Here is a 21,942-nt window from a genome sequence, read left to right as displayed (position 1 = left end):
TATGGGCACAGGTTCATGTCCTGACTACTCCACTTCCAATAATCTCCCGTTTGTGGCCCGGAAAAGCAGCAGAGCCGTGGGAGCCCGTACCTGCAAGGAAAACCTAGAAGAAGCTCCTGGCTCCTGGCTTCGTATCTCGTCAGCTGCAGCTGGTGTGGCCATTTGGGCAGTAAATCAGTGGATGGAAGATCTTTCTGACTCCTCTCTCTAAATCTACCTTTCCAATAAAAATTAATCTTTCAAAAAAAAATCTTCAAGAAGGAGCAATTTCGACACATCTGTCAGCAGGCTTTCCAACCAAAGCAAGGAGTTATAAGGAATACTCCTGCCTGTTCTTTCCAAGCAGCGTGGCTTCTCAGAGGACGCTGGTGTCGAGCCTCAGATGAGATGTAATTAATGGTGATGAGTGCCTCCCCAGGGCTCGTCAAGAGCACCACGCACACGATCGGCGGGGAGTACTCAGCCGTCCATTTGGAAGCTGACAGCAAGCTAATAGCAAGCATCATGACTTCACCTCATCCCGTGATGTCTTCACTGGCCCCTCACTGTGTTCCTTCCTCTGTCACTAGTTCTCCACCCTGCATGCACAGTTGAATCAACTCGAGAGCCTTTGAAAATAAACTGGGGGCCCAGTGCAGTAGCCTAGTGGCTAAAGTACTTGCCTTACATGCACCAGGATCCCATATGGGGGCACTAGTTCTGATAAGGGAGGCCCCATTTTCCATCCAGCTCCCTGCTTGTGACCTGAGAAAGCAGTCAAGGATGGCCCAAAACCTTGGGATCCTGCACCCACGTGGGAGACCAGGAAGAGGCTCCTGGCCATTGTGGTCACTTGGGGAGTGAATCTTCCTTTCTTTCTCTCCTTCTCTAAGTATATCTGACTTTCCAATAAAAATAAATTTTTTTAAAAAAACAAGATTAAAAAAAAAATAGCCTGGATCTCTTTCCTGACCATCAGTTCAGAAATCTCTGGGGTTTTGGTTTGGGCAAGGCTTGGAGGGTGAGTTTTAAAACCTGCCCAGATGGTGCCAAGGTGTAAGCAGAAGTGACAGATCACAAGTTATAAGACGGTAGTCAGCAGGAATGGCATGCCTGGACCGCCGTGAAGTCTCCCACTAGATGGAGCGTGTTCTCTAGACGGCAGATGCTCAGAGAGCCACGGGAGCCACGGCAGTGGGAGCTGCAGAGCACAATGTCAGTGAAGACGCTTTAGACTTTCTCACACAGGAATCCAGTGCCGCTCCCACTGAGCAGACACCTCACCAAGTACCCGGAATGAATGTAACCAGGAGTCCCCTCAGCTGAGACCGACGAGCCTCCTAGATCGACACATCACAATAATATCCTGGCTTTCTAAAAGAAAATACGTTTTCTTTTTAAAGCGCAAGTACATGAGCTGCCATCGGAGGATTCCCGTCTCAAATGCCCACGGCTGCTGAGGCCGCACTGGGCTGGAGGGCAGCACTGTCTTCCACCCAGGTGGCAGGAGCACTCGGCAGAAGCCGTCACCACTGCCCCCTGGTGTTGGCAGGGAAGTAGGACAGCTGCAGTTAGGAGTGGAGTATCAGACTGTGCTGTGGGATACTGCCACCCTAACTGCTGGGCTAAATACCAATCTCTCTCTTTTTTTTTTTTAAGATTTATTTTTATTGGAATGTCAAATATAGAGAGAGGAGGAGCGACAGAGCAAAGTCTTCCATCCGATATTCACGCCCCAAGTGGCTGCAATGGTCAGAGAGCTGAGCCAGAAGCCAGGAGCCTCTTCCGGGTCTCCCATGCAGGTGCAGGGTCCCAAGGCTTTGGGCCGTCCTCGACTGCTTTCCCACGCTATAAGCAGGGAGCTGGCAGGGAAGTGGAGCACCCAGGATACGAACCAGTGCCCATATGGGATCCTGTCACGCAAGGCAAGGCAAGTCACTAGGCTGCCAAGCTGGGCTGAAGCAGCAACAACTTTGACACATCAGTGAGCGTTTAAGAGATGCTTGTCATGTGGATTCTTTAGAAAAGAGGGGAAGAGGACAGTTGGCAAAAGGGACCACAAGCTCACTCTCAGGAAGCCTGCACCTGCCACCTGTGGGTTTCACTGGCCTCCCTCTCCTGGCTGGTGGTGTATTTCTGGCAGATAGTAAACCTCACAGCAGAGCGAAGCTCACACTGCTGCGAACCCCGGTGGCCCTTCTCAGAGTCCCCGGGTTTGAGTCCTGACTCTCTGATCCAGGTTCCTGTCAACATACACCATGCGAGACAAAAGGTGACCCCTGTCCCCTGTCCCGCCATGTGTTGAGTTCTAGGCTTCTGGCCCAGCCTGCCTAAGGGAAGATGTTTAAGAAATAAGCACCAGACCCGAGCAGTCTCTGTCACTCTGTGAAATTTTCCCCCAAATTATTTTCATGATCAGAAAACACTTTTAGAATGCAAATTTTATTGCGTTGCTAAAAAGAAAAAAACCCAAACAAACAAGAGATGCTCAGGAGACTTAAAAGTTCCCAGGGCCCCACGGTGTGAGGGCGGCTCCGGTCGCAGCTACAGGTAGGTGCTGGCGACCACCAGCCGCTCAGCATGGCCACGGGCTCTCCCCTTCCGTCTGTCCACCAGGAGTCTCCGTGGCCTGGATCTGTGCCTGCTCTGCCTGCTCTGGCAGAGGGCCACCAGAGCCGGGGAGAGCGTACAGCAGGTGCCAATGACTATCATGACTGTGCCGGCAGGGAAGGCCCCAGGGTCGGAGGGGCCGCAGAGAAGGACCATGGCTCCCAGCGTGACCATCAGGCATCCCAGGCAGGTGACGACCATGCACTCCGGAAGAGTCATGCATCTCGCCTCCTCCTGCCTCCGCAGCAGCCTGATCCTGGGGTGTAAGACCCGGACGGTCTGGAACATGGCGTGAGCTTGCTGCGGTGGTTAAAGGGAAGGAAAAAAAAATCCACAGGTGAGAATTAGGGGCTGAGCAGGAACAATTGTGTCTTGAGCTACTCCTGCTGTGGGGACTTTAAAGTTTGTGGGGAAATGGAGTTGGCATTTGGCATATTAGTTTGAGAGCCATTTAGGGCACCCACACCAGCATACCTGAATTTCAGTCTCAGCTCCTTCCAAATCCAGCCTCCTACCAGTGCAGACCCAGGGGGAGGGGCACTAGTCCCTAGCACCCACTGGGTGGGGAGACCAGGAATGGAGCTACCAGCTCCTGGCTTCAGCTTAGCTCTGTCCGACAAAACTGAAAAAAAGGACATGCCATTTAGTCGTTTTTCAGTCTTTGATCTGTTTATGTTCATTTTTATGGGAGGCCGAGAAGGAGAGAGGCCTTCCATTCCCCGGTCACTCCCCAGTGGCCTGGCTCGAGCTCGGAGTGCGGAGACCCAGGCACCTGAGCCATCGCCTGCCACTTCCCAAGATGAGCATTTGCATGGAGCTGGGCCAGAAGCGGAGCTGGGACTGGAGCCCAGACACTGTGATGCAGCTCCGTGTTCTAAAGTGAGGAGTTAAGCACCGTGCCAAACTATCACCTACACAAAAGTTTAAAGAGCAGGGCTGGTGCTTGGAAGGCAGCACCTCTCAAAAGCTTGGGGGCGGCCATTTGAAGGACTTCATGATTGAAAATCCACCTTGCCAGGAATGGCCCGCAGCCTTCTCACATCATCCACTGAATCCAGTTTTGAGCACGAAGGACTAGGTCTGGGATTGTTGAGTAAGCAGGAGTCACTTCCTCCCAACACGTCACTATTATGAGATCATTAATTTACATTTCTTCACCATAGATCCCAGTGGCCAAGTGCCAAGTCAGGGATGGAAGAACGCAGCCCAGAACGAAACTTCATGCAACTGATTCCTGCCCACGGGAGGCCTGTGTGGAGTTGCGAAGCCCACACTTGGGAGGACAGAGGGCTCCCTGTGCCAGCTGCTTGCCTTGGATCCCCTTCTTCGTTGGAGTTCCTGGGGTGATAGAACACATCACTAGGGAACCGCAGAATCCCACAGCCACGGAGACAGCTGCAGTCTGGGCTGGCAGTAACAGTAGGTTGCTTAGCACTGTGGGTGGAGCCAGTGCTGGCACGGGGCTCTCAGCTGCGGGAGGCAGGTGTCTCTCAGCTTCCACCGTGGTGATGCTATCATCCCAAGTTGCTGGTGCAGTTCCTAGCTGCCTCTTCAACTCCCTTTAGCTGAGGATGAATTTTAACCAATTCCCTGCTGTTTCCCCTTCTTGCCTTCCCCAAACAAGATCTCCTGGGGTGGCTTGTCATCCCATTAGCAAAGCAGTGCATGCTGTCTCTATTTAGAGCAGGATCAGGTTACAGAAGAAAGGTTTGAGTGGAATGAAAGTTACTTTTGTGACATGCATCTTGCTGCCTTTTCCAACTTTCAGGCCACATTTTCAGTTTTGTTAACTAATGTAGTCTTCAAACACCCATTTACCTAGACTGTCAGGCTTGTGGATGTGAAGTTGAGCTTAATTCCCCACAATTTGGTGGTTAGCTTGCATGTTTTTCCTGTCTTGGCTATCAGAGTGTAAATGTTTCATTTAGCTTCTGGAGGACTTACTAATCTACTTGATTTTTCTAGGGCTGCTTTTAATGTTTCCCATTAACTGTTTTTTTTTTCATTTGTTATTTAAAAAAATTTTTTTTCCTTAAGGCCTCTCCTGCATGTCATTGGCTTACTAATTTTTCTCCCAATTCCTTAGGCCAAAGGCACACACAGTATTCAGTTTTTGTTTCAGAAAACATTCCAAGTTTGGAAAACTGGAGTCCAGAACCATTAAGAATTAGAATTATCTCAGAATATAAGAAATTAGCTTATTAGAACAAGTGTTATATTTGCAGTGGATAAAACATGGAGTTAAGATCCTTCAACTGGTCCTGGAGAGATAGCTCAAAGACTAAATCCTACTTTGTAAGTGCCAGCATCCCGTATGGGCGCTGGTTCATGTCCCGGCTGCTCCATTTCCCTTCCAGCTCCCTGCTTATGGCCTGGAAAAGCAGTGGAGACTGGCCCAAAGCCTTGGGACATTGTATTCTCGTGGGAGACCCAAAAGAAGTTTTGGGATCCTGCACCCAGATGGGAGTCAAGGAGGAGGTTCCTGGCTCCTGGCTTTGGATCAGCTCAACTCTAGTCATTGCAGCCATTTGGGGAGTGAACCAGCAGATGGAATACCTCTTTGTCTTGTCTTCTCTTTGTAAATCTGATTTGCCATTCCAATAAACAAATCTTAAGAAAAAAGACCCTTTAACTACAAAAGAATGTCTACAAATCAAGAAGAAAAATCCAGCAGGCTGGTAGAAAAGCAAGTATAACCGAGGAATCCAGCTTTGAATGAATGCACATTGTTAATTTACATAGAAGCAGCTCAACCAAACATATTTAAGACATGTTACAGTGACTTTCAAAGCTCTCAGCACATAGTAAGGTGATAAAGTCAGAAAGGAGTCTCTCTCACCTGTGGCAGCTGTTAGTCAAAGGAAGACTGGTAAGAAATAGCTTCTCCCTACGGAGCAGGAGCCCTGCCAATCAGAATGGCCGCAGGAGGCTGGCTGCTGCTTTTATATGAGCTAGGTTCTTGATTGGATGATTGAGGTAACGTGGGTTCTTACGGGGGCGGGGTTAAGTTTCTCTTCCCAATCATCCCATCCCATCATGTAGGCTCTGAAGACGCTCTTGGCCTGGGTAGACTAGGCTTGGGTGCAGGCAGTGGCTCCCTAGAATATCCCATTCACAAGGGAGTGAAACATCACCAGGCGGAAGTAGATCGATCGGCTTTGCTTTCATTGGCATCAAGTTGTTTCATCGGCTGCAAGTTTGCTCAAGATGTTCCTATTTGGAGAAGGAGATTGCTAGCCCCCACATGCTTCAAAATCACCTGGTCTGTTAGGACAGACTGGGGTTTCAGGCAGGTGTGTCCCCTAGTGATCACAGATGCTGGCTGAGACGCCCACATCCTGGTGGAGTTGGCATCCTGGTGCTGACCCCTCATCCCAGCTTCCTGCTGATGCAGACCCTGGCAGGGCAGAGGGGTGGCCCTATTAGGTTCCCAGCCTCCACATTTACATCAGCCCAGCCCTGCCCGTTGCGGGCACTCTGTCTCTCCATCTCTGCCTCTCACGTGCAAAGACAAAAGCCTTTTTCAGTCCTACTGTCTAGTTCTAACTACACAGCTCAGCAGTAGTGGAACTGGGATGTGTGTTTATCAAAAGTGCCACCTGTCCTACCAAGGCTTTCTTCATACTTGCCCTGTGTTCTTCCTGACGACTCCTTAAGGGGGAAGTGAAAGAGAGCTGGGATTTGTCGGGTACACTTGGAATACATCGGTATCTGTCTAGGACATGAGGACAACTTAGAGGGCATTTAAATGTGTGTAGATGAGATTATCGGGGATAATACAACCATTCTTTTTTCAACATAATTGTGTTAAAATAAATTGGGCCAGCACGGTGGCCTATGAGGCTAAACCTCTGTCTTGCAGTGCTGGCATCCCATCTGGGGATACTCCACTTCTGATTCCACTCTCTGCTCATGCCTGGAAAAGCAGTGGAGGATGGCTCAAGTGCTTCTGTGCCTGTCCCTGTGTGGGAAACTGGGAAGACACTTGAGGCTCCCAGCTGTAGATCGGCTCGTCTCTGGCTTTGTGGCCATTAGGGGAGTGAACCAATAGATGGAAGATCTTTCTTTTTCTCTCTATAAAATCTGCCTTAAAAAAACTATACCACGGGCCTGGCACGGTGCCCTAACGGCTAAAGTCCTCGCCTTGCATGTCTAATCTTGACCATTGAGGCCATTTGAAGATTGAAGCACTCTAACTCTGCTTTTCAAATAAATCCTTAAAAAAAAAAAAAGTTGGAGAGTTCAGTGCTATGGCTCATCTGGCTAATTCTCTACCTTCAAGCACTGGGATCCCATATGGGTACTAGTTCGTGTCCCAGCTGCTCTACTTCTCATGCAGCTCCCTGCTGGTGGCCTGGAAAAGCGGTGGAGAATGGCTCAAAGCCTTGGGACCCTGAACTCATGTGGGAGACCTAGAAGAGGCTCCAGGCTCCTAGCTTCAGATCAGCTCAGCACCAGCCATTGTAGCCACTTGGGGAGTGAACCAGCAGAAGGAAGATCTTCCTGTCTCTCCTCCTGTGTATCTGACTTTCCAATAAAAATAAGTAAGCCTTTAAGACAAACAAAAAAAAAACAAAACCAGGAGCCAGGAGTTTTCTCTAGGTCTCCCACATGGATGCAGGGGCCTAAGGATTTGCGCCGTCTTTTGCTGCTTTCCCAGCACATGAGCAAGGAGCTGGATCATAAGTAGAGCGGCTAGGACTGGAACTGGTGCCCACATGGGATACTGGCTTCACAGGTGGCAGTTTCGCCCATTATGCCAAGGTATTGCTTCTTAATGGTAACCTGTTCCATGCATAAACAGGTCAGGTATTTCCATTTGTTTAGGTCTTTGTTAAAATAGTTTCATTTTCAGTGCCCAAAGCTTGTACTTTGTTAACTTTATTCCCAAATTATTTTTATCCTTTGAACATAACTATAAAGGGTATAATTTCATTTCTAGATTGTCCATTGCTAATAAGTAGAAATATAATTAATGTTTAAATTTATTTTATTTTTGAAAGGAAGAAAAATGGAGAGACATCTTCCATCCACTGATTCTCTCCCCAAATGCCTAAGACAGAGTGGAGCCAGGTCAAAGCCATCCAGGTCTCACATGGGTGGCAGGGCCCCAGATACCCGGCCCATCTTCTGTTGGCTTCCCAGATGCATAACAGGGAGCAGTAACTTAAGTGGAACAGGTGGGACTCAAAGTGGCACTCTGGCATGGGACTCAGTGTCCTGAGTGGTGGCTTGACCTATTGCATAAAAGCCAACCCCTCAACCTAACTTCTGAGACTATGTTGAGTGCACAGATGAAATACATCAAAGAAAGTTGGCCAGAAAAGTTAAGGGCCTCATTCACATTACCAGTTAACGTCTCTTAGAAAGCTGGTAATAGCCTAGTGGCTAAAGTTCCTTGTATGAGCTGGGATCTGATGTGGGTGTCAGTTCATGTCCCAGCTGCTCCATTTCCCTTCTAGCTCCCGGCTTGTGGCCCGGGAAAGTAGTCAAGGATGGTCCAAGGCCTTGGGACCCTGTGCCCATTTGGGAGACCTGGAAGAAGATCCTGGCTTCAGCTCAGCTGTCTTCAACTGCTTTCCCAGGTCACAAGCAGGGAGCTGGATGGGAAGCGGGGCCACCGAGATTAGAACAGGTGCCCATATGGGATCCCAGCACGTGCAAAGTGAAGACTTTAGTCGCTAAGCCCTAAACCTGACTTTCAAATAAAGAAAAATAAAGAAAAATAAATAAAGAAAAAGGCTGGTAAGCATCTTACTAGGTACATCAACTTCTGTAGCTCAGAGAGAACGCTCACCAGGGCTCTACAAACAGGAGCTTTAATCATTTAAGTGTTGAACTGGGATATTAGAATCTGTAACTAAATACCACTGGTTAAATAATTCCTGTAGCTTTCTCTCCAGGACTATTATGGTCTTTGAACACAAGCACTGCTTCTTGTAGGTCTGATGAGCTTTTTCACAGTTCATAAAATCCTGAGAATTGTAGTGTTTGATGATTAACATTAATTTTAGGCAAGAAAAATAGCCAGCTCAGCGCAATGGTTCAATTGGCTAATCCTTCCCTTCCAAGTGCCAGGATCTCATATGGGTACTGGTTTGTGTCCTGAATACTCCACTTCCTGTCCAGCCCAACCTGATAAATGGCCTGGGAAAGCAGTGGAGGATGGCCCAAAGCCATGGGACCCTGAGCCTGCATGGCAGACCAGGAAGCAGCTCCTGGCTCCAGATCGGATCAGTTGTGGCCATTGCGGTCACTTGGGGAAGTGAACCAGAAGGTGGAAGATCTTTCTGTCTCTCTCTAAACTGCCTTTCCAATAAAAATAAGTCTTCAAAACAAAACACCAAACCAAACCAAACCAACACAAAAGGGAGGAAAAAAAGTGTGAAGTGCTAAAACCTCAAATAAATGACAAGCATTCTTGCCTCTGACATCTTGAACTCCTGTAAACTAAAAGGAGACATGTTTTGTTCAGAGATACAACTATATCTTACTTACCAACCTTTTCTTTCATATTTATCTGAATGGCAGAGTTAACAGAGAAAAGGAGAGATGTATCATCCATCTGTTGGTTAACTCCCCAGATGGTCTGACAGATGGCTGGAGCACATCAAAACAGCCATGGGTCTCCAGGTCTCGCGCGAGGACGCAGGGCCCCACGCACCTGGGCCATCTTGTGCTGCTCTTCCAGGTGCAGTACTTGGGCTCTGGACCCAACAGGCTGCTATATGGGTGTTAGTGCTGGAGGCTGTTTTTATTTGTTTTTTTTTGGAAGATCAAAAACATTGAAAAGGAGAAAGATCCTCTGTCTGCTGATTCACTCCCCAAGTGGCTGCAACAACCAGAGCCGAGCTGAACCAAAACGGACATCCGAGAGGCTTCTCTATCAAAACTATGGGATCTTTGCAAGCAGCCTTACACCAGCAGGAACCCATCACCTCTCATTAGGGGTGTGTACCCCAAGCAGTGTAAAAGCCCAAGTACCTGAAGTCACTGTCACAGCTGGCCGCCGTCCCCGGGCGAGCATGCCTCTACCTGCAGCATCTTCTTGCACTGGCCTTCCTGAGGTCCAACAGGTTCTCCCAACCACAGAATGTACATTTCTGGGTTCACTGGGGAGTCTGCCCTTAGCTTAGACTTTCCCTAGGCTGCCAAGTGCCTTGGGGTGGCGCCCCGTCCACCCTCCTCCCAACTCAGTTATGTTCCTGATTCCATGTCTTTCACACGGACTTGCCACCTCAGCACAAGAGGCCAGAAGCAGCGCTCTGCCCAGATCCTGCTGCTGGTGGCCACGCCGTGGGCCCCTGCTCTTAGCTTCGGCAGTGGCTACACAGATTGGTGTCCTGGAGCCGATGTGAATGACAGATCAGAGATCATATCACACCCAAGTCAGGCCCCCAGGACGGTGAATGCCGCAGCACAGCCACTTCAGAAGCCAACACTGCACTTTAATCATAAAAATACATCCATGGAGAAACATCCCATTTTCCCTCATCAGCAAATACACAGGGCAATAACACAGACTTGACCTCACAGTCCAGTTCTTACAGCTGGATCACAGTAAAGTCCACACTTCCCCTGTCATGGAGGCTGCAGTGGATGCCTGGACTAGAGTGTGGCCAGGCTCCAGCTCTGCGGCCTCCTTCCGCCTGGGTGAGCGACGTCAGGACGACTGGGGCACTTTGGGCTTCTTTGGCCGCTGCTTGGGGGTGAGGGGAGCCTTCTTGGCAGATTTACTGGAAGCAGTGAAGAACTTGGCCTCGGGCTTTTTTGGAGTCTGCTTCGGGTCCTTTTTCCCAAGCAAAGACTTTTTTTCTTTCTCTGTCTGTAGTTTGATTTTCGCCTTCTTCACTGGGCATTTCCCAGGGGTCTCCGGCTCTGTGGTTTTTGGGGTCTCTGAGGCTGGCAAGGCTTTTCTCTTCTTGCCACGAGGTATCTTGGGACTAGGCTTCATTTTTGAAGATTTTTTCTAAAAACAATTATACAGTGTACAATTAACATGATGATCACGTATGTAACTTTAAAGTTTATGAAAAGTCGGGCCCGGCGTGGTGGCGCAAGTGGTTAAAAAAGTCCTCGCCTTGCACGCCCGGGATCCCATATGGGCGCCAGTTCTAATCCCGGCAGCCCCACTTCCCTTCCAGCTCCCTGCCTGTGGCCTGGGAAAGCAGTCGAGGACGACCCAAAGCTTTGGGAACCTGCACCCGCGTGGGAGACCCGGAAGAGGCTCCTGGCTTCGGACTGGCATAGTATCGGCCTGTTGCGCTCACTTGGGGAGTGAATCATCGGATGGAAGATCTTCCTCTCTGTCTCTCCTCTCTCTGTATATCCGCCTTTCCAATGAAAAAATAATAAAAATAAATCTTAAAAAAAAAAAAAAAGTTTATGAAAAGTCATCTAGGCATTCTAGAGGTGCTTTTAAAAATGTTTTCACTAGGAGCTGAGGACTTCCACAGATGGTTATCACAAAATACAGAACAGGAACCGGTCAGGTGCAGAAACATTCTGGCACCTGCGTAGTCCTGGGCGGGTGGGCTTCTCTGAACACAGGGTGAGGGTAGCCCTCCTATCTCACAGAGCAGTTTCACTGCCCGATTTGTGAGAGCATCCCCCAATAACCAGCTACTACACATATGAATATGCCAAAGAAGCAAAAAATAAACTCTCCTCCAAAATCCAGGACTTGAGACTTCTGCTGGGAAATCACAGGGTCAGTGGGTCTTCCTTCCCCTCGTTCGCTCATTTCCCACCAGTCATAACAACCAGCGCTGGGTCAGGTCAAAGCCAGGGGCTTCATGCAGGTTTCCCACTTGGATAGGAGGGAACAAGATCACACATGGAGCCACTAGTGGGGCCACGAGGTAATGCCCACACGAGATGCTGGCCTTGCAGGTGGTGGCTTTAACCATTACACCACATCACTGGCCCCAACTTGCAATTTTAAAAGCAGGACTCGGCACAGTATTTGCTCCAGTAAGTTTTTCACCTTTTTCAGGACTCAATTTCAGAAATCTAACCACATGCCCCATTTTCTGCTCTGATTTGCTCTTTAAATCCACAGGCAATGTGCCTTCATGAAAGTATGCTCACAGCTCCGACACGGGCACACAGCTGTCCGCTCCATGGCCATGTGCTCTTTAACACTTCAGCCAACCGCAGACTGCAAGGGCTACACCCCCAAGTTCAAATGCAGCAGAGGAATCCCTATGCGGGGGCTGGCGAGGCTGGCAGGGGAGTTGCTGCTTGCCACCTGCCTCCCTTCTAAAGCTTCCTGCTAATGCACGTGGGGGGAGGCAGCAGATGGCCGCCCAATTGTTTGGGTCCCTGCCAGCCACACGGGAAACCGCAACACCACTGGTTCCTGGGTGTCATGGCTATTTTGTGAATCAGTGGGTGAAAGATCTCCGTCTGCCTTTCAAGTAAACACATAAATCCCATGCAAAAACCTGAAAAATTCTAGTGGCCTAGTGAGCTAGGTCACAGGTATCCATTACACGTTTGCGGTGCCTCTGGTGTAAAAAATCACTGTCAGTTCTTCTACAGTTTATCATAGGTAACCACGTGCAGCACACACACTTGACAGAACTTTGTTGTCGATTCATGCACTCCCTACGTGCTAGTGCACAGGCCTACCCACAAAGCTCACTGCCAACCAAACTTCACGTGCTGCCGGCAGCTCCGGGCACCTTGTGCTTGCTGCACCCGATGGCAATGAGAAGCCAGCCCACAGCACCTGGCCCTGCTGAGCTCGCTGTGACCTTGGCATGGGGACATCCAACTCTGGTATCCCTGCAGTGATGCAATGCATGACTGCACATCCCTCTGCACAAATCCCTGCATGCGCCTCACCTCGCTCACGTCACCCAGCAGGCGAGCCTCACCCCAAGGTCCCTGCACCCCTCCACAGAGAACACCAAGGTCAGTACCTCGACATCTTCTTCAGCCGGAGCTGTTCCTATTGGCACCAGTTGTGGAATTTCATCCTCAGATTCCTCTGTCGCTTTCAGCGGGGCTTTTCTCTGGCTGGGCTTTGCCTTGGGGGACTTGGGCCCCTTTGCGGGAGCACCAGCCGCTGCGGCTGCCTGCTTGTCTTTACCCGGGACGGATCCAGCCTTGCCAGCCTTAGGTGCCAGCTTTCTGTTTTTCTTTTTCTGTTTTTGTTTCTCCTGGTTTTTCTTCTTCTTTTTTGTCTCCTACCAAAGAAGAGCAGACATTACTTTCGGGAAGGAATACTTCCACTGAAAAGTATACGGCTGGATGAAGGACCCGAACTCCAGGGTCCTCCTTAGCACCTCGAGCCGTGATGGACCTGCTGGAATGGGCAGGCCCCACAGCAAGCACCTGCACCTTGGTGTCAAAGGAGCATGTCATGCAATATGTGGGTATTTAATGTAATACAACATGCAACTTCTGGAAGAAATGAAAAAACCTAAAGTAAAAATGTACTGGCTATTAAAATAAACTAGGACATGAGCATAACAACAAAGATGAACCTTTCTCTGCCCTAGCTTCTTTCACCAGTTATTAGCAGCATTAAAACTTACAAACCGGGCCCAATGCAGTGGCCTAGCAGCTAAAGTCCTCGCCTTGCACATGCCAGGATCCCACAGGAGCGCCGGTTCTAACACTGGCGGCCCTACTCCCATCCAGCTCCCTGCCTGTGGCCTGGGAAAGCAGTCGAGGAAGGCCCAAAGCCTTGCTGCACCCGGGTGGCAGACCTGGAAGAAGCTCCTGGCTGTGGATTCACACTGGCTCATCTCTGGCTATTGCAGCCACTTGGGCAGTGAATCAGCGGATGAAAGATCTTTGTCTTTCCTCCTCTCTGTATATGACTTTCCAATTAAAACAAATATACACTTACTTATTTATTTATTGTGAAAAGTCATTTTTACGCACAGAAGGAAGGAGAAAGCTCTTCCATCTGCTGGGTCACTGCTCAAATGGTTGCAATAGCTGGAGCTGAGCTGATCCACAGCTAGGAGTGAGGAGCCTCTTCCAGGTCTCCCACATGGGTGCAGGGTCCCAAGGCTTTGGGCCATCCTCCACTGCCTTCCCAGTCCATAAGCAGAGAGCTGGATGGGCAGTGGAACAGCCAGGACATGAATGGGAACTCGTAGGGGATGCTGGCACTTGCAGGCGGAAGCTTAGCCAGGTGATCCATCACACCAGCCCACATAAACCTCTTTAATCAAGACTGTCACACAGAATCCCTGCAGCAGACACTGCAGCACTGCAGGCTAAGGCCCAGCTTGCAGAGCTGACATCTACCAGAGCTCTACTTCTAACGCCAAATGTCCTGTTTCTGATCCAGCTCCCTGTACCTGGGGAGGCAGCAGATGACAGCCAAGTCGTTGGATTCCAGTGACCTGCATGGCAGACGAGAATGGAGTTCCTGGCTCCTCGCCTTGGCCGTTCCTAACCTCAGCTGATGTGGGCTTGTGGGGAGCGTATCAGCTGAGGCTGGAAGACTGCTTTCCGTCACTCTGCCTTCAAGCCATTCATTCATTCACTAATTTAGCAGCAATTATCGGTAATATAGAACTAATCTCAAGTATAACCTCAGACCGACTAACCCAAAAGTACAAGCAACAAGGACAATCTCCAAAACCCAGGGCCAAGGGGTAAGGTGGCCCTCGCCTGGAGGCCGTCTGCGTCCTGGCTCAGCCCCCAGACTACAGCCCCCCGAACCTTGCTCCTGAGCTTCTGGACCGACAGTCTGTCTTTTTCGTCCATGCTGATGAATGAGGAGAAGACAGGCAGTGCGACGGACTTCTCAGTTTTCATGAACAGGAGTTTTACACTCTCCCACTTCTGAAAAGGAACACATGGGGTCACACACTGCACAGCGTCTCCTGAAGGAGCCCCCACCGACACCCCTGTAGCCCGGTACCTTGGGCAGCTTCTGGGAAAGCTTCTCAGCCACGGCAATGACATTCTCGACAACGTGCTGAGCCTGCATCCCAGTGTGACCAACACGTATGGTGCTGGAAGTGAACACGACAGGGTCAGGCAACAGAGCACAGGCAGGCCATCCGAGATGAGTTCCAGAACCCTGCAGCTCGGAGTGTGCTCGCACTAAAGGAGAGGTGTCATCTCCCGTGGGCGCAACATGTCCTGTCACAGAGCTCACTCAAGGGCTAGCCCTAACCACGGAAGAGGCTGAGCAGGCAGGACCAGAGGTGCCCTTGGATTTCAGTTTAAGAAAAGCATCTTGTTTCAGTCGTACTGTCTTTTGTTTCAAAAGGTAGAAAGAAGTCATGAAATGTATGGTTAAAAGAGGGCCTAGGGTTGCAGGACAGTGGGCAAGCTGCTGCCTGAGACACCGGCACCCCATCTGGCACTGGCTCAAGTCCTAAGTCACCCCACATCGGATGCAGCTCCCTGCTAACATACATGGGAAGCAGCGCAAGACGGTCCAAGAGCCTGGGCTTCTGTGACACATGACGTAAACTCAGATGGAGTTCCAGACTCCTGGCTTCAAACCTGGTCTAGCTCTAGCTGTTATGGCCAGTTAGGGACAGGGTTCAAATGAGTAAAGTAATCTCAGGAAAACAACAACAAACAGAAACTCAGGTAAATGCCTTCTACCTACCTGCAAGAACCATTCTTAGAGATGTTTAAAACAGTTCCACCCACACAAGCATTGATCTCTTTGGAAAGATTCTTGGACAAAAGGTTGACAGGCAATGGAAATCTGTAAAAACAGAGGCTTCAGCACACGGAACCCACACTCCGGCCACACCAAGACACTTGTGCACAGCCCCTGCTTGCTCACTCACTTCTTTCTCTGATAGAAATGTCGGCCCAGGTGGGAGGGCAGAAGCCGCCGGATTCTCGCATCCGTGATGAAGAAGTCAAAGCTGCCCAGGAGGCGGAGCTTGGCCTCATAGGCTTTATATTCTGTCTTCAAGGTTCGGAAAGGGATGATCTGGAAAGCAGAGACCCACAGATTACAAACCTGAACAAGTCCGACAGCTATTCAGGCAACAGCTTCACTTGGCATCAAGTACCCTAGAGTCACAGCCCCCGAAGGCTGGTGAACATGTGAGACCCTAAAATGTACCGGGCACATAATACTGGGATGAGAGGAGAAAGGAACCCAGATCCAGGGCATTATAGACAAGTACAGCGACCACAGAAGAGGGAGAGAGCTGCAGCAGGCAGAAGACGGCGTGGAAGGAGCAACCTGTACCACAGCCTGCGAGCTAGCAAGTTACTGCTGGCACAGCAAGTCAGAAGATCCTCAAGTCACCCAGACTCAACTCAAAGAGAGAAACAGGGGCAGGGGTCTGGGGCAGCAGCTCACATGCCTACACATTTTTTTTTAAATAGAAAAACACTCAGAAACACAGTATGTGTATGTGTATGTATGTATGTATATGTATCTCTTGAATTAAATCTTACAAATGACTTGAAAATATTAAATTTCTTCTTACCTGAGAAACGGTTTTAACTCCACGCTTTTTTAAAAGCTTTCTATAGACACTTTCTGTGTTCTCAGGAGTTGAATTGGGTTCATCCTTGACGAATAAACAGACTTCTGCTAAATCGGATCGAATACTGTGAGGCAGAGGCCTGCGGAAACACAGGGCAACAAGCCAGAGGGAAGGGTCAACACTGACTGCACCCACGGACATGCAGTTCCCGACACGTTAGTAACCTTCCTTCAAGTGGCTGTTTGAGGGGGGAATCCTGCATGAGCACAACATGGCAAACACTAGTTTTCAAAGCTATGGAGGATCAAGCAAGTCACCCCAAGGGCCAACACATCAGCCAACATCCGAGATGCGAGTTACCTACAGCCACCGACACCCAGGACGCTGTCCCCCGTGGGGCCGTCACCATACAGCCACCGACACCCAGGACGCTGTCCCCCGTGGGGCCGTCACCATAAAGCCACCGACACCCAGGACACTGTCCCCCGTGGGGCCGTCATCACCCACTGTTCTATGTGCACGGGGCTCTCATGTACTGGAACCATCCGCTCTCATCACCATGGTCCTGATTCAGAACCTCTCCATGTAGAAAAACCCAATCACCACATACAAGTCAAAATCAGAAAAAATGGATTGTAAACCAAAGAATCCAGCAAATCTGGACCAGCATGGTTAAGTCTTACAGGGACAAAATTTAAAATAAATAAATAAATAAATAAAGCCTGGCATGGTAGCCTAGTGGCTAATATCCTTGCCTTACATGCATACAGCTGTCAGTTTGTGTCCTGGTGGCCACATTCCCATCCAGCTCCCTGCTTGTGGCCTGGGAAAGCAGTCTAAGACAGGCCAAAGCCTTGGGACCCTGCGACCACGAGGGAGGCCCAGAGGAGGCTCCTGGCTCCAGGCTTCAGATCAACTCAACTCCAACCATTACTGTCACTTGGAGAGTGGACCAGTGGATGGAAGATCTTTCTCTCTGTCTCTCCTTCTTCTGTAAATTCCGCCCCCACCCTCACTCTCCCACTCCCACCAAGTAAGATATACAGAGAGGAAGATCTTCTGTCAGCTGATTCACTCCCCAAGTGGCCGCAACAGCCAAGAGATGAGCCAGTGCAAGTCCCAAGCCAGGAGCCTTTTCCCGATGTCCCATGTGGGTGCGGAGACTCAAGGCTTTGGGCCGTCCTCGACTGCTTTCCCAGGCCACATGCAGGGGGCTGGATTGGAGCAGGGCCTCGGGGATTAGAACTGGTGTCCATTTGGGATCCTGGCACGTGCAAGGCAAAGACTTAACCTAGGCTATCGTGCCAGGGCCAATTTTTGTTCTCTAAAACTACTATTTTTTTCCATTGCACAGCCCAGGTCAGGTTCACTGCCTACCACCACACCCCCAGAGGAGCGGCAATCTTAGCAGACCAATCGGACTTACAATCTGAGCCTCAGCTCCTTCTTGGGAATCTTCCACAGGATCACCATCAGAAACAGGTGGTCGTTCTCGTTCAGGAGCAGCCCACTGTCATTTCTCCAGGACTTGGAATGGGCCACGAGGGCGTCCACAGCCTTTCGAATCTGCGCGCGGGAGAGTTTCTCATCTCTGAACGTGCACCCTCTGCCCACACTTTTTCTCTTACAACCTCCGCTTTGACCGGCAACCCCTCGCCCCCACAAGCGTTATCCATGAGGGTCCAGTAACGCACGTTCCAAAGATTACCCTGGATGAACTCTCGCCTAAGAGGCTACCCTAAGGAAAAGCACCCACCCCTCCAAAAAACATTAAAATAAATACATAAAAGGCCACCCCAAAACACAGGACTCCTCCAAGTTTTGGGCACACAAGATCCTTTCCGGCTCCGCAGCATCCGTTTTAGCTAACGGCTAAACGGAAGGGTGACCAAATACCACTGGCCATGTCACCGCGGAGAGCCAGGCCGCAGGACGAGGGGAAGGAAGCAGGCGTCTGCTCGGCCAGCGAGGCGCTCGGGGGGCTGACGGCCGCGGGGCCCGCACTCGCCTCTCCCTCGCCTCTCCCACGCCTCACAAAGACCCCGTCGACCCGCGCACCTGCTCCCTGTCCAGCTGGTCCACGCCGGTCGGGCCCGCCGGCGTCGAGGTGGAGGCCGCACTCCCGGCGGGCTCGGACGACGGAGCTGACGGCGAGGCCTCCATAGCGATGCCGCCTCGTGCAAACGCCGAAACTGGGGCTTCGTGCGCAGGCGCACCCGCACCGGGTGTCGGAAGCGAGGGGGCGGGCCCCGGTAGCGTCACTTCCGGCGCGCCTTGGGTTTGGCTGCCCCGACTCCCCGAGACCGCTGGAGTTCTGTTCCTCTGCGGCTTTCCCTGAATGGCGGGGTGTGATCTGACGAGTTCTCTCTTGTACGTACAGGAGAGAGGCGGGGAAAATGATTGGAGACGGGAGAGAAGCCCCGTGATGGGGGACCGGGCTCCCGTTCCACAGACGACGTGGGCATGGCTCCCCAAGCAGGACATCCACAGATCCAGTGTCCGGTCCACTTCGGGCTGAGTGGATCGGTGAGGGTCAGTGATCTGTCTGTGGGCACCCAGCAGTAGCCCGAGCCCGTGGCTTGTCGGTGCGGGGAGCTCTTGGGTGGACACTCGGGGCCCTGCAGCTCGGCGGGTGCGGCGTCCAGAGCTGCAAACCAGGCGGTGGGGAGCAGGGAGGCTCCCGTGGGAATCGTCTCAGGCTCGCCTCGCGTGGTGACCTCGTCTGGCGGAGCATTGTGGAATGCTGTGCACCTGCTTGCGTTCGCACCTTTAGCGTCTGCAGGGAGCATGGAGGCCGCTGGCCGTCCTGCAGCCGGGCGAGCTGAGGAGATGGCGTGTCTTCAGGTCAGCGGACCTGCACTTGGCAAAAATGGCAGGTGAGGAGCTTGGCTCAGCGGTCCAGGTAAAGGGTTAGCCTCTCTTGGGCGAAATCCTAGACATAGGTGAACAGAAGGCAGTGATGGGTGGTTTGGTGGCCTTAAGCGTGTGCCTTCAGTGTTTCTTTCTTTTTTTTTTTTTTTAAGACTTATTTATTTATTGGAAAGTCAGATATACAGAGAGGAGGAGAGACAGAGAGGAAGATCTTCCGTCCAATGATTCACTCCCCAAGTGAGTGTGACGGCCGATGCTATACCGGTCCGAAGCCAGGATCCAGGAACTTCTGGGTCTCCCACACGGGTGCAGGGTCCCAAAGCTTTCCCAGGCCACAAGCAGGGAGCTGGATGGGAAGTGGAGCTGCCGGGATTAGAACCGGTGCCCATATGGGATCCCGGCGTGTTCAAGGCGAGGACTTTAGCCGCTAGGCCACGCCGCCGGGCCCATGTGTGCCTTCAGTGTTAACGAGTTCCCGGAATCTCATTCTCCATCTTTCAGTGTCGCTTCCCAGGGTGAATTTTCCAAGACGCTGGTTTCCATCTGGGGTGTTGTTTTTCTCTTCCTGTCTCCTGGCGAGAGGCAGGCAGCTGGCATGCTGTGAGGTGACCCGGGCAGCCTGTCCCAGCAGCCGCAGGAAAGTCTGAAGCAGTCCTCCGCAAATTCATGCTTGGGAGGACGGCGGGCACAGGGGCCAGATTCCTTAGTTACTAAATGCTGTGTTGAGCCATCAGTTGGCATAGCTTGTCATCGGTAAGGCGTGGAGATGTGTAGGCGCGCAGTATGCCGTGCATCCCTGCCTTTTGTCTTTCTTCCCCTGGACCTTGCAAAGCCTTCTCCGTGTTTCCCCTTCAAACCTGTGGCATTGGTACCACCAGGCTGAGTCTTCCTTAACTCCTCCCTCCTTACCCCCACCCCCAGGTGTGGTCAGAATCGAAAAGTCTTGCCTATTCCTTTTAGATAGCTTGACTTTATCCAGTTCTTTTTATCTTTGCCCCACTGCAGTGCAGGCTACCGTTTAAATTTAATTAAATGTCTTTTAGAACCAACATATTGTATCAACTCTAGAGGACAAACCAAATAGAAAAGAAAAAAAAAAAAAAAAGGAGGATGCCAAAACAGTTCAGACCTTAAAAAAAATCCTGCTTATTGGAAAAAAACAGTTCCCATCCACTGTGGCTGGGCTGGGAAGAATCTCACATCTCCTACGGATGTGATAGGAATCCAGGCAGTTGAGTCATCACTGCTTCTGTGGGGGTGCATCAGCAGGAATCTAGAGCTGGGAGTGAGAGCTAGATAAAACTCAGGCAACTTCACAGTTAGGCTAAATAATCACCCCTAGTATATACTGCTTTTAAAATCCACATAGGCTGGCCCAATGCATGGCTCAACTGGCTAATCCTCTGCTAATGGCCCAGGAAAGCAGAGGAAGATGGCCCAGTGCTTGGACCCCTGCACCTCATGTAGGAGACCTAGACTAAGCATCTGCCTCTGACCTGGCAGCCACGGTGTTGCAGCTATTTGAGAAGTGGACCAAAAGGTGGAAGACTCTCTTTGCCACTTCCTTTCCCTCTCTAACTCTGCCTTTCAAGTAAATAAATTTTTAAGTCAGATTAAAATGGCCTTTCGTGTGACCAAATTTTTTTCTTTTAATTTATTTTTTATTGGAAAGTCACATATACAGAGAGGAGAAAGATCTTCCATCCTCTACTGTTTTCTCAGGCCACAAGCAGGGATCTGGAAGGGAAGTGGAGTAGTGGGTATAGGAACTGATGCCGATAAGGGATCCTGGTGCATGCAAGGTAAGGACTAGGCACCAGACTACTGTGCAGGGCCCGATAGACTAAACTTCAAAGTTCCTATTTAGAATTAAACTTCATTATTTGGTCACTTAAAAATATATATATTTTGTTGATTTGAAAATGTTAGAGACAGGGATAAAAAGATCTTCCATGTGCTGGTTCATTCTCCAAATGTTTGCCATGTCCAGCGCTACTCCAGGCTAAGAGCCTAGAATTCTTATCTAGTCTTCCACGTAGGTTGTAGGGGCCAAGGTTTGTGGGCTATCTTCTACTTCCCTAGGCACACAAGCAAGCAGTTGGATTGAAACTGCAGCAGCAAATGGCCTAGGAAGGCAAGAGAGGAGGGCCCAAGTCCTTGGGCCTCTGCATCTGCATGGGTCTGAAAGAAGCTCTGGGCTCCCAGCTGCAGACCATCCTAGCTCCAGCTGTGTGGCCATTTATGAAATGATCCAATGCAAGATCTGTCTCTAACTTGCCTTTCAAGTAGAGAAAACACATCTTCAAAAGAAAAAATAATGGAGCAGCAGCAAAATTGAACTGGCATGCATATGTCTCCACTGTGCCACAAGTTCCTTGACTGCACAAGCAGGGAGTTAGATGGGAAGTGGAGCGGCCATACACCTACCATTCTGGCAGTTACAGAGGGTTTAGCCACCGAGCCAAGAGGCTGGACCCGGAAGTGGTTCTTTCAACTGTGTTGGCTTTGTCATTTAGGAAAGTGGTTCATTACTGAAAGTCACAAAACCACTTCATGCCACGATTACCAAACCTAAAACTTTTTAAGCAGAAATTTATCCCATCTCCTACTAAGGAACTGGGACAATCATCTGTTACCCTCTGTGTATACGATCTTAATCGTGAACTAGTATTCCTGCTCTTGGTATGAACAGAAGCAAGAACATTTTATAGATCCTGAACATAGAAGCTCATGATTCTGCCAGAGTATCAGTGGTTCCCCAGCTCTCTTGTTCACATAAAACCACAATGATTGCTATGATTCATTAAGCTAAGTTAAGGTTGCAGATTCTTTGTAATGGAACTTAACTGGATCCCACCAATTTCAGGCAGATGGCACCCAATACTTGATACAAAAATAAAGGACTGCACAGGAAACAGCATGGAATGTTACAACCCACTTGATTATAAACAAACAAAAACTCTTCAAAAGATGACAAGTTTTATTGTTATTACAAAAGTAACATTTTTAAACTTCATTTGAAAGTAACTGTAAGCAGACTGACGGT

At 50.1% G+C, this 21,942-nt stretch overlaps 1 protein-coding gene across 2 annotated transcripts; it reads right to left on the bottom strand.

The window, feature by feature from the left end:
* Positions 1-10,016: 10,016 nt before the first annotated feature.
* RSL1D1 (ribosomal L1 domain containing 1) lies at positions 10,017-18,210 on the bottom strand. 2 transcript variants are annotated; one of them, XM_040973319.1, is made up of 9 exons: positions 18,084-18,210; positions 17,452-17,591; positions 16,026-16,164; positions 15,369-15,517; positions 15,182-15,283; positions 14,480-14,573; positions 14,278-14,400; positions 12,516-12,782; positions 10,017-10,558 (listed from the first exon to the last, which is right to left on the bottom strand). In XM_040973319.1, the coding sequence occupies exons 1-9, from the start codon at positions 18,186-18,188 to the stop codon at positions 10,253-10,255; spliced, it is 1,425 nt and encodes a 474-aa protein (XP_040829253.1). In that variant the 5' UTR covers positions 18,189-18,210; the 3' UTR covers positions 10,017-10,252. The 2 variants fall into 2 exon arrangements, with proteins under 2 accessions (XP_040829253.1, XP_040829254.1); XM_040973320.1 differs by lacking the exon at positions 12,516-12,782.
* Between the last annotated feature and the right edge of the window lie 3,732 nt (positions 18,211-21,942).

Source organism: Ochotona curzoniae, unplaced genomic scaffold (genome assembly GCF_017591425.1).
Source record: "Ochotona curzoniae isolate NIBS_2020 unplaced genomic scaffold, NIBS_Ocur_1.0 contig_2321, whole genome shotgun sequence".
Taxonomy (NCBI): domain Eukaryota; kingdom Metazoa; phylum Chordata; class Mammalia; order Lagomorpha; family Ochotonidae; genus Ochotona; species Ochotona curzoniae.
Note: the sequence above shows the minus strand (reverse complement) of the source record. Positions and strands in the feature narration are given on the sequence as shown.